We start from the raw sequence: 11,998 nt of genomic DNA, 5'->3' as shown, positions 1-11,998 counted from the left end.
GTCCTGTCCTGTCCGCGCACCAAACGCACCCTTAATGAATCTATTAAGATGTAAACAAAACAACCCCTTAATCCATATGCATTGTATAGATCAGAAAATATAATAATAATAATATAACGGTTTTAATGATTTATGAACCAGAACGTTCCTTTTTTGGCCGTGAATAGCAAGATCGATCTGGACGGCTGAGAGCAACTACGGTGCAGGATAGCAAGGCACACTTTGTCTAGACCGCCAAAAGAATCTCGATAGTCGCCACTGGCACGAGATAATATAAGAATCCGAAGAAAACAAAAACCCTAATTTGAAGAGGGTCCTCCGCACTTCTTCCTCGAGAAAATCTGTGCAAGCGCATTCGTTGCTTCAGCTCAATTGGCGTTGTACGTCTCCTTCTCTATTCATTCTGTATATGTAAGTACATTTCTTCGTATAGTAACCTGAAATTTGATTATTGGTAGGGCGTTCTTTTAAATTTGCTTGTCATTCGATCTATTTAATTGCTGCGTGTGATGATATGACAATTTGTGCTGTTGAAATCCTGTGATTGATTTGAATGTAATCTGAATTCCGTTTCTATTATAGTCTTTTTCTGTAAATTTGGTAGTTCCCAAATCACTGTGATGCAATGGCCATGGACAGCAAGGGGCATCACAGGCCCAACTCCTCTTAGCATTTAGTAGGTTGCTCTTGGGATAAAAAACACGGTTTACACTCAATTCGATCCACTCTCAGTGACCATTTACTCTCACGATTTGCCCTAAACCGATTTGCTCACTGCTCTCGCCTCTCAGTGACTAAATCGATCTGCACGACTCAATCGATGATTTGCTGCCCTAAATCCTAATATAATAAGAGACACACCATTTGCTGCCCTTTAGAGTCTTTCAATCCATTTGCCCTCTAGAGTCTCCTAGATCGATCTCAGGATCTCAATCTGCTGTCTCTTGACTTCTCTCATCTATGGAGTGAGCTGTGGCCTGTGGACTTGTGGTTTGTCAGTCTGTGGAATCACCATATCACTAATCAGGTATTATTTCTTAAGTTTCTTGCTTAGATGATAAAAGAAATAGAGATATTCAAATATCTTGCATTCTTTGATTTTTCTTGCTTAGATAATAAAAAGAAGTAAAAGTATTTTGATTTGTGAATTTAGAACAGTTAGAAATAAGAATAGCCAGTAGCCAGTAGCCATTATAACATTATTGATTACAGTAATATTGTGATATGTGAACAGTAATATTCCATTATTTCCATAGATTTTTAAGCACCAATACAACCATATAAGGCATATATTCAGTGGGCCCTTTTTATAATTTAGTTTGACAGCCATTATTGATGGATGTCATAGTTGAAAATGGAGTGTTTTTCTTTGTCGACAACCCTTTCCCCATAGGGTGGTTTGTGAAGAGTGAAGACCACTAGCTTGTGAAAAAGGTTTGGAAAGGCTTGAAAATTTTGATGATTATGAAAAGCAAAAGAGGGACTTGACACTGTGACACATTGGAATTAGAAAGTACGATAAACCAAACAACTTTAAGAGAAATGCATCCTCTAACTATCCTAGGCCTCTCCAACCTAAATTCGGCTCTCTACCCCTCCCCTCATCCAAATGTCGGTTCAATAACCCTCCCCCAACCCACCCTTTACCCTCCCCCAGCCATACTTGTTTATAATATAATCATGCAATGCATTCATAACTACAAGGAATGTAAAACATGGTTCGTCGTTGGGTATGAAGATCCAATACCTGAGTTAGAGTACCGTAAGGTGTAGCTTGGGTGCTGGCTAGATACGACTTGACTTGTCTTATCGTTTTAAATTTTGGTTACAAGGCTTCCAATTTCTAGGTCCACGATTGAGACAAAATGCACCAAATAATTGGATATGTTATGTAGGTTTAAGAACGCAACATTTACATTCCATTTCCAAATAATTATAGGGTTCTGATGTGTTTCTTTCAACTCTTCTTCCATTTATTTTCTAATTTTGCTCGTTCTGATATAAACTAAAATTGGAGCAATTTTTTTTTGTGGAGGTACTTTTTTATCTTTGGTGATAGGAATAAGAAAAGGACAGTTGGTTGGTGATAGGTCCCGTTCAAAAGCGATTGTTTTTTTAGAGAGAAGGGTTCAAGAAAACCTTGATAAATTTAGAATTTGACTCCCCTACTAAGCACTACCCTAATTTCTAGCTCACAACTCTTAACTTACAAATATGGAAAATAACTAACAATTGGACTAGTTCGAACTATTCAAACTACACTAATATATCTTCTACGCTTATCAATACCGCCCCATTTTTCTTGAACTTTGTCCTCGAGGTTCATGTTGACGAATTGATCTTCAACTCTGTCGCTATCACCTCATTGGTATCTTCCTTGGTGTCTCTACTAATAGTCGTGGTTTGTGACACTTGTGACTTGGAGTAAATCTCTCTTCACAGTTGAAACAGAGGCCTTTGCCTTGCTGTTTTTGCATCTCCTCTCATGACAACCGCCTCGTTGTCGATGTGGTGTTCAATGAGGTTGGTGATGCCGGGTCTACTGCTAATTTGTTGACTGAATGTGGTAAGTTGCTTATCGATTCAAGCGGCTCATCTTGCTACATGCCAAGTTGATTGCCTCCTTCATTGAGTGGGACCTAAACATTCTAATTCCATCCGCAATTTTCGAAGAACTCCCATGAAAGTCCTTACAAGTGCCTTTCGGGTCCATTCTTGCACCCGGTTGTCAAGCTTTTCAAATTCCTGTTGGTAATCTCATAGGGAGCCTACTTGTTCCACCCTTGATAATGCTTTGTCAAAGTTCACACTCGGTCGGTCAAAACCGTGTCAATGCTTTGTCAATGCTTCCCACCCCGAAAGGACCTCCTTAACCATGTCAACATTGGTTAGCCTCACCTTGAAGGTGGAAAGATGCCAACAACACTTTTTGGATATCAACGGTATGTTTGTACTTGAAGAAGTGTTCCACCCTTGAGAACCATTCGGAAAATTGAGTGAACTCCAACTTAGCGAGCTTGGATGAGAACATTGGCCTCCTCTCATCTTTGACCCCAGACCTGTCTCCCCGATGACCAGTACATAAGTTAACTGGTGATTTTTGTTTGGAAAGCAACGTGTCGGTCATTTTGCTAATGTCATCCTCCAAATGTTGAACTTGTCAACCATCTCGAGCTCTAGACGAGAGAGATGATCCTGCAAGCTGGCAACGGTGGCTTCAAGTTGTTCAGTTTCTTTCCTTGTTGGTTGCCATTGCCTTTTGGCCCTGATACCACTCATAGGGCCCATTCAAAGCTGATTGTTTTATAGAGAGAAAAGGGTTCAAGAAAACTTTGATAAATTCAGAATATGATTCCCTGCTGCTGTGAAGTGAGTGACAGACTTAAATACATGATTTCTGAAAATGAAAAACTACTTGAGCACTGCCCTAATTTCTAGCCCAAAACTCTAAACATGAAAATATGGAAAATAACTAATAATTTGACTAGTTCAAACTATTCGAACTACACTAATATATCTCCTATGCTTATTAATGCCGCCCCCTTTTTCTTGAACCTTGTCCTCAAGGTTCACGTTGACTAATTATTTTCAACCCTGTCGCTATCGCCTCATCAGTGTCTTCCTTGTGTCGCTACAACCTTCTAATAGTAATAGTCGTGGTTTGTGACACTTGTGCCTCGGATCAAATCTCTCTTCACAGTTGAAACAGAGGCCTTGGCCTTGCCGTTCTGCATCTCCTCCCATGATAACCGCCTCGTTGTTGATGTGGTGTTCAATGAGGTTGGTGATGCCGGGTCAACCACTAATTTGTTGACTGAATGTGGTGAGTTGCTTGAATGAGTCAAGCGATGCTTGTGTGATTATATTCTGTCGTATGTTTAAGTGATGCTTTATTGACATCTGACATGCCTCTCAGGCTGTGATTGGAAGCTGGGAGCAACGTGAATTCTAATTCACAATGGGCAATGGTCCAGCACCCTTTTCAGATATCGGCAAACGAGCAAAAGGTAAGCCTCCATTTTATATTCATTATCCACGACGTTAGTTGCTACTTGCTATTGCTTGTTCTTTGTTTGTTTCTAATACATTGTTCTTAATACTTATAAGTTAGCAAGTTGAAATTTCATGTGTTGACTGTATGTTTTCCAAGATGTATCATGAGGACATGCGATGCGCTTATATAAATGAATTTGGTCTCTTTTAATGCCTTACTGTAACCATAATGCCATGTTGGGAAAACCCCTCACAATGACATTCTTCAAGTTCTCATCCTCAACCCAATTTCAGTAACTAAAAACAAACAGTAAAATTATGATGATAAAGAAATGGAGTTAATGATATAACATCGTAATTTGTTGTGGTTTAGACCCTTTCCCGTTTCCATTCATTGAGTTTGATTTCACTAGCATGAAGTATAACCCAATATAAACTTGAGTGCAATCATTCAAGGAATTGTTTGATCAACATGTAAGTGATAAATGATGACATTGTAATTTATTGTGGTTTTGACCCTTACCCTTTTCCATTCATTGAGTTTGATATCACTAGCATGAAGTATAACCCAATACAAATTTGAGTGCAATCATTTAAGGAATTGTTGTGCAAGTTGATCATTCAAATTCGTTAATGACAAATTGTAAGCACAACTGATCAATAAAGAGAGAGTTTGGGAGTGTTATATATGAATTTGACCCATACCCTTTTCCATTCATTGAGTTTGATATGACTGGCATGAAGTATAACCCAATACAAATTTGAGTGCAATCATTTAGGGAATTGTTGTGCAAGTTGATCGTTCAAATTCGTTAATGACAAATTGTAAGCACAACTGATCAATAAAGAGAGAGTTTGGGAGTGTTATATATGAATTTGAAGTAGTTAACTTGATAAATGAATGGGGTATTTATGCTCTTGAAGGCTTGTGCTGATTATTCAAATTGAGGGCTCGCAAATGTAGTTAGGACACTGTCAATGCTCTTGTTTTTATTCTATACAGTATATATACACTTTCTTTTGCCCTCTGTATACAATATCTTGTATATTTATATAAAGGCTAAAAGTTGACATCTATTTACTCTAACTGCAACTTTAGCTAATTAACGTTTCTTGGTTTATGTAGATTTGGTGATCTATGTTTGTATGTACATTTTATCTTTATGTAGTTGTAGGCATGTAAAAATGAATCCTGTGTATATGTAGAAAAATGATGTCTGATTTAACTTCTATATCTATAATTTTAAGTGGTAGAGTTGTTAATATTTATGATAAAAGAAAACAAAGCTGACCAATTTTCTTGCCTAATGCAGATCTCTTGACCAAAGATTACAACTATGACCACAAGTTTGTATTATCAGTTCCTGGATCTACTCCCATGGTATGAATGTGATAATAGATTGTGTCTAGTTTCCATTCCTTCTTACATGGTTTGGATTTCTGGAATCTATCTAATCACGATCTGAATTGATTATGGAGTTAAACTAGGGTGGTTAAAAGTAGGAAAAACTGCTTGTGCAGCTTTGTGTTGTTGGTGTCTGACAGATAGAGGAAGAAAAATTCCTAACTAATCTGATCATGAAATTTTACTTGTTACACACTTACACACACATACATGTATATGTATTTATAAGTATGTCTGTATATACACATACAATATACATACACACAGAGAGAGACACACATATATGTATGTATGCATAAATGCATGCATATTTACACATAATATACATGCACACACACCTATATATTATATATATATATGTATTTGCATGTGTGTATCTATAATATGATATATATATATATATATATATATAATTCATTTTGGAATTGAACATTCTCGAACTGTTTTTTTAAGAACCAAAAATATTTGTGCCAAAATAACATATGCAAAGAAGAAGAAAAGGCCGTGTACACGTAATGGATCTTGAAGTACTATTTCTGCATCTCCTTGACCAAATCCGCCCACATTAGGATTACTTGTCAATTGTTGATCAAATTTGATAGATTCCCCTTCTGAAACAAGAAGTTCTGGCCTCAGGGGGATAATATCAACCACTTGACGTCCATCCGATATGTGTGTGTATCTATAATATGTTTGGATAATGTACAGATATTTTCAGGCAATGGGTTAGTGGGGATTAGAGTTTTAGGTCAGTTTGTCAAACCTAAAAATGCCTCCTGTAACTTATATTCAAGTCTCTCATAAAGTTTTAATCTGGGTCTCCTTGGCCTCTCTAGAAATTTTCCATGCAAGTCTCTTTCTTTAATGGGCCTATCCAAAGCATCAGCTTGGATGTTGCCAAACCATTTCATGCGGGCAAGTGCTGCTGCTTAAGTTTCTTTTCAATTGGTGCGACTTTGACCTTTTACTGGGGGTACCATATTTTCCAGTCTTGTCAATCTTCATATGGACAAACGTCCACATGTTTAGCAGGAGACAGGCATTGAATGGATGCTATTTCTCTGTTTTTAAGAGAAGGGCAGTAGCTACTCTATCCAGGGATTTTCTATGGAGCATGTAGTGGTTCTAGGATAAATCTGGGGTCTAAGCACGGTAGATGCCGTACACTTGAGTGTTGTGTGCATATCTTTGAAGGTTTTTGTCTTGGAACTTAAGATGGCTAAGGCTCAAAGTTCACTACCATATATCATAATCATATTTCTTTTGTTTGAACATATTAACGTATATTAGTTAGTTAGTTTTTATTGTAATCAGCCGAAATATATTCCACCTTTATTCCACTAGCATTGGATAACAATCACTAATGTTTTGTTTTTATACTCTTCTTTTCTTTCAGGGGCTGACAGCTACTGGTTTGAAAAAAGGTCAAATTTTTCTTGGAGATATAAGTGCTCAGTACAAGAGCGGCAGGACCATTGTAGATGTAAAAGTTGATACATATTCAAATGTAAGAACTGAGGACTCTGCTCTCTGAATCAAGTGTTGCGACTTCTCTTTGTATAGATTATGATGAAAACTTGTAGTTGTCTAATTGCTTCTTAGTTACCAAATAGTTGTTTGCCAGCAATATAAAGCAGCCAAATTGCATAGTTGGAAATTTTTGGCGAGGAATGGCCATAATATGCATTGCYTATATGTACTTAASAATTAGTGRGGCGYTTTTTGGCCAATTGGTTCTAGGTTTATCTATGCCTGTAATTTAGATGTTCTGTAGGATATTATAAGTTTTCTTCATTTTGCAGGTCTCAACAAAAGTAACTGTTCATGAAGTAATGCCCTGTATGAAAGCAGTATTAAGTTTTGATGTTCCTGATCACAAGTCTGGAAAGGTAAGTGATTTTCAAGTGTTGAATATAATATGATCTGTTTATGCTGTAAATATGGACCTACTTTTCCAATCACGAGTCGTCYTGAATCAAATCATGTTTCATATTTCAAATCTTATTATAAGATTTCTAGGAAGTTGTGTTATTTTCATCAAAGCTTTCACAACTTCCCAGAAAAGAACTGTAATCCTCGCTGCTGGACAGAAAAGAAAAATAACACAATTACAAATAAAATATCAAATACGGTAAGTTATGGAAGTAGAAGTTACATAGAGGAAAGCAAGAGATCCTGTCAAATAAGAATAATGGGTATTAAATAAATGTACTGGCACTGTTGTACAAATCGAAGCCTGAAGTATGGTTTATCTTGTTTCCAATGTTCTTTAAGGTGACATCAGGTAAAAAACGTTAAAAAATACATGTGACCGTGTGTATAAGTAAGTTGCTTCTGCCATGTCTTTTCACATGACTCAGGTTAGATTTTTGAATTAGAACATGACCCAAGCCTGCCTAGCTAGTTACGTACTGTGTAAAGCACAAATACTTATACAGTGTAGAACATCAAAAGACATAAAAAGCTTTATTCTATTTAGCTGTCTGCAATTACTCTTCCAGAGAGGAGTGAGATTAGTAATGGTTCTATTTAGAAAATACTGGAGGGCTGAGTAGGAGAATACGATGGAATGATCCTCTACAGCAAAACAACGATTTAGTAATTAGGAACAGAAGTGGTTTAAGCGACCGATCCAGTTGCAATCACACGTGCAATTTATCTGCAAGCTTGGATGATAGGTTAACACACATCTTTAAATACAAATGTAGTACAAACTCTTTGAAGGGTTTTATATACTATTCCCATAGTCCAATGAAATTGGCAGCGATTTTCATTTTAGAATGTTCTTGCTATTGGCTCTTTTTTTGAGTCTCGGAATAGATTCATTTTAATCTGAATAGAATTTTTTACCCTTGTTCTTTTCTTCCAATTGCAAGTACTTTAAAAGTTTGAGGTGTTTGACAGATTGGAATTCCTACCTGGGTCAGATTCGAGTTTGCCCATAAGGGCAGTTTAATTAAGTTCTAATTCATCCTTAGTAGCATACCCTGTCAATAGTGGCGTGTTTGTATGAGATGGTCTTTTTCACTCAGGCGTTTTGGTGGCAGGATAGGGGAATTACCATACACCATTTCATCTTTGTACCCTATGCTGTTATATCGGTCAGAATACGAAATATCGGTCAGGACCGATATTCGATATATCGGTTATATCGGTGATATATCGGTCCAAAATAGCGGTTAACATACTATTTCTTAGAATTATATATATAATATGCATTAATTAGAGTTTAGAAATATAGTTTCAAAATTAAAACATCACATCATCTAAAGTGTTCAAAAATGAGCTAATATAAAAGAAAGAAGAAGACCGTTGTGGAGGCAGATCAATTTCAGACCTAATTTAAGTTACCAAGCCCAAAAAACTAGTCCCATGAAGTAACAGAAGCCCAAATATTTAAACCCTAAAAAATCGATATATCGGTCCGATATTTGCATCAAAATATCGCTAAAAATCGGGAAAAATCGGAAAATATCGCCGATAATATCGGGGACGATATTTTGACTGATATTTATGGACCGATATTTTCTCTAGGAGCGATATCCGATATATCGCGATATTAACAGCATAGTTTTACCCCATCATTGTCCATCAAACAAACATGCCTGTTCATCTCATACGCCATAATGACGTGTACGAACGTGCCACTGAAGATTCATCCATATGATTGCATCTATCTTCCTGTGCATCCACATAGCTTTGGCCTTCTATCAGACTGGGAAATTGGTTGCAGGCGATCAGCATCAAACTTGTAACTGTTCTTTTTGTACGAATGTACCATATTCTCCTATATCAGGTTTCCCTTGGGAATATGGGTTAATTATGTTTCTTGTGTAGCCAAAAGCTACTTGGTTTAATTTCATCTAGTCTTTTACTGTGTTAGAGCAAACCAAATTATCATTTCTGGATTTGAGAGATGTATTGAATTGATCAGCGAAAGCTTGCTTTGCAATTAACAAGTTCTGCTTTTTTCTTTGGTGGGATTTATATTGCTTTGCACTCAACAAGTTCTGTTTCTAGATTGGTCTCTCTTTCCGCACAAGTAACTGATGTCTCATGGTTTTAGGATGAGAATGTGAATGTTTGTTTTGCATTAGAAAGTGTCTTTGTTGTTGAAGAAGACACATTGTTTTGAGAGTTTATAGATGTTAAATCTAGCTGGGTTGAAAGGGTTATGTTTGTGATGGATGTTCAAACTATGTGGATGGTTTAGTTGTTATGAAGTTTAGGACAAAACCTGCAAGTTGTGTGGCTAATATTTTTGTAAATTACATTTTTTGCCAAACAGATATAAAGCTCAAATGAACCTTAAGGCGTCTACCTTTAAATTAGCATAACATTTACTCTAGGGCCATTGATGAGGTGATTTTTGCTGTAAAAACATACCTTTTTTGAAACTTGTCTGTGTTATCATTTTACCTCATTTCCTGAACTATTATTGAAGATGTGTAGCAGAAACACCTAATATATCAGGAAGGATAGCATTTGTTATTTGTTGATGCTACGGAATTTCTTTAACAAAAAACTTCTGGTGATAATATTATATATGGCTACAGAAAATGGTAACTGAGTTGTTTCTATTTGCTCTCAGCTTGATATTCAGTACCTTCATCCTCGAGTGGCCATTGATTCTAGCATAGGCCTGAATCCGTCCCCAATTTTAAATCTTGCTGCAGCAGTTGGTGGCAAGGAAATACTTCTTGGTGGTGAAGTTGGATTTGATACTGCCTCTGCTTCTTTCACCAAGTACACCGCTGGGATAAGCTTTAACAAACCCGATCTTTCTGCTGCGCTTATATTGTATGTATAATCCTCAGTTTTTCTTTCTGTACTCTCATAATATTCTCTTTTTGTAACTGTGGGTGCCATCCTAGGTTGTGCCAAAATAACAGTTAGTAAAATCCCCAGTGGCCTTGAGGAGACTATTTGCTTTTCATGCTGTCCGTTGCATGCATAATGGTCTCGTGTGTTAAGAAATTTGATCGACCTTTTGGTCAAATGTCTAGATTAGCCGTTCATAGAGGCAAAACAAAGGTATCTTGTGGATCCAAAGTCCAAACCATCATCAATTTATTTGTGAAGATGATAGTGGGTATATCGGTACCTTCAACTTGGAAACGTCCCAAAATAGAAATTGCATTCTAAGCTAGAGATGAGAAGGAAACCAATCTAGCAAATTAGTTTCATCCCCTGTGTTTTGTATGTCCGACAGGATGGGACATGAAAAAACAAAGACTTGTTCTATGTTTGTGCAACATTTAGACCGGGACTGGCCATGATTGACACCAAAATAGGTGGCACAAAAAGACAAGTTTGGTAAATTACAAAACTACCCATGTACCTCACTCTCATCTGTACAGAATGCACCGTAAAGAAATTCATTTTAGGGCATTTGTTATTGATGCTATTAGCCTAACCAACCATGATGTTGAAAATGCAGGATGGATAAAGGGCAAACATTGAAGGCATCCTATGTACACTCTGTGGATGCCTCAAACAATACTCAAGTTGTTGCTGAGATGACACACGGATTATCTACGTTGGAAAACAGTTTCACAATCGGAAGTGCTCACGTTCTTGATCGTTACAACACTGTCAGAACCCGGTTCTCCGACAATGGAAAAGTTGCAATGGTGTGCCAACGAGAATGGCGGCCAAAGTCATTGATAACCTTTTCGGCCGAGTATGATACCAAGAAAACTGAAGTAGCCCCCAAGTGGGGTCTTGCACTTGCTCTCAAGCCTTGATACGGTTTGAAAGTGGATTCGTTCTTCCATTTCTTACGATTGTTAGAAGCCGCAGAGTCGGTAAGTCTTTGATGAAATCATTTTGGAACATTTAAATGGTATATTGATTGATGTTTAATTGGATTTTGGGAAAAATTGACCCATTTTTGGTAATATTCATGTTCTTGCAATGGGGCAATACATGGAATTGTACGTTAGATTGTGATGGGAGCGCAAGTTCTAGTCCCATGAATGATACCTTTCAGCTTAATAATCCATGATCATGTTTTTAGATATCTTACATTTTATACATTTTCTCAAGTTTTGTACTTGGTTTTTCCTGCTACTAAGATGCCGTTTATTGGGTAATATTCTCAACTGTTTTTTGTACGGTAAATGCTTATTGCTCACTTGGTAAGATTCTTGGTTCTTGCATGCTCACTCGGGGTAAGCTCTTACCTTATATCTGAATTTTGGAATGTTCAACTCTGAAATTGGTTTTGAAATGTTCGAACACAATATATCAGTGTATATGTATAATAATAATAACAGTAGTAGTAGTAGTAAAAATACATATGTATGTAGGGGTGTTGATTCACAGGTTATTCGAGTTTAACTCAAGAAATATTACCAAAAATCGAGCTCGAATAACTCTTTAACAGTACGGCTTGAACATGAGCTCAAATATTTTTTCTATATTCGAGTTCAATACTCATTTATGGGCTCGAACTCGAGATTCATTTAACTCAGCTTGTTTGGTAAGATGAAAGAACTCGTCTAATTAGTTTTGGAATAGTTTTACAGGTTTTACGAAACTAGGTTGTTTCATGTTTGAAATGCTTAATACATCTAGTTTATTACAACAATGTAGTTC

The 11,998-nt window shown here is 36.8% G+C and overlaps 1 protein-coding gene across 3 annotated transcripts; it reads left to right on the top strand.

Annotated features, from left to right (window-relative positions):
- Window positions 1-272: 272 nt before the first annotated feature.
- Window positions 273-11,425, top strand: LOC112518953 (mitochondrial outer membrane protein porin 4). Of its 3 annotated transcripts, XM_025126771.1 has the most exons (8): window positions 294-411; window positions 3,701-3,823; window positions 3,917-4,007; window positions 5,307-5,374; window positions 6,795-6,905; window positions 7,201-7,287; window positions 9,990-10,198; window positions 10,839-11,425. In XM_025126771.1, the coding sequence occupies exons 3-8, from the start codon at window positions 3,959-3,961 to the stop codon at window positions 11,143-11,145; spliced, it is 831 nt and encodes a 276-aa protein (XP_024982539.1). In that variant the 5' UTR covers window positions 294-411; window positions 3,701-3,823; window positions 3,917-3,958; the 3' UTR covers window positions 11,146-11,425. The 3 variants fall into 3 exon arrangements, with proteins under 3 accessions (XP_024982538.1, XP_024982537.1, XP_024982539.1); XM_025126770.1 differs by lacking the exon at window positions 3,701-3,823 and having other exon boundaries at window positions 273-380; XM_025126769.1 differs by lacking the exon at window positions 3,701-3,823 and having other exon boundaries at window positions 288-411.
- The last annotated feature ends 573 nt before the right edge of the window (window positions 11,426-11,998 follow it).

This window comes from Cynara cardunculus (assembly GCF_001531365.2).
Source record: "Cynara cardunculus var. scolymus isolate 2C chromosome LG 10, CcrdV1, whole genome shotgun sequence".
Lineage (NCBI taxonomy): Eukaryota > Viridiplantae > Streptophyta > Magnoliopsida > Asterales > Asteraceae > Cynara > Cynara cardunculus.
The sequence above is the reverse complement of the archived record's forward strand: the minus strand, read 5'-3'. Positions and strand labels throughout refer to the sequence as shown.

What these genes read in the sequence shown, in the direction of transcription:
- LOC112518953 (XM_025126770.1), top strand. Translation starts at nt 3,959, where the DNA reads ATGGGCAATGGTCCAGCACCCTTTTCAGATATCGGCAAACGAGCAAAA. An exon ending in TATCGGCAAACGAGCAAAAG is followed by an intron (nt 4,008 to 5,306) that starts GTAAGCCTCCAT and finishes TGCCTAATGCAG; the next exon opens with ATCTCTTGACCAAAGATTAC. An exon ending in CTTTCTGCTGCGCTTATATT is followed by an intron (nt 10,199 to 10,838) that starts GTATGTATAATC and finishes TTGAAAATGCAG; the next exon opens with GATGGATAAAGGGCAAACAT.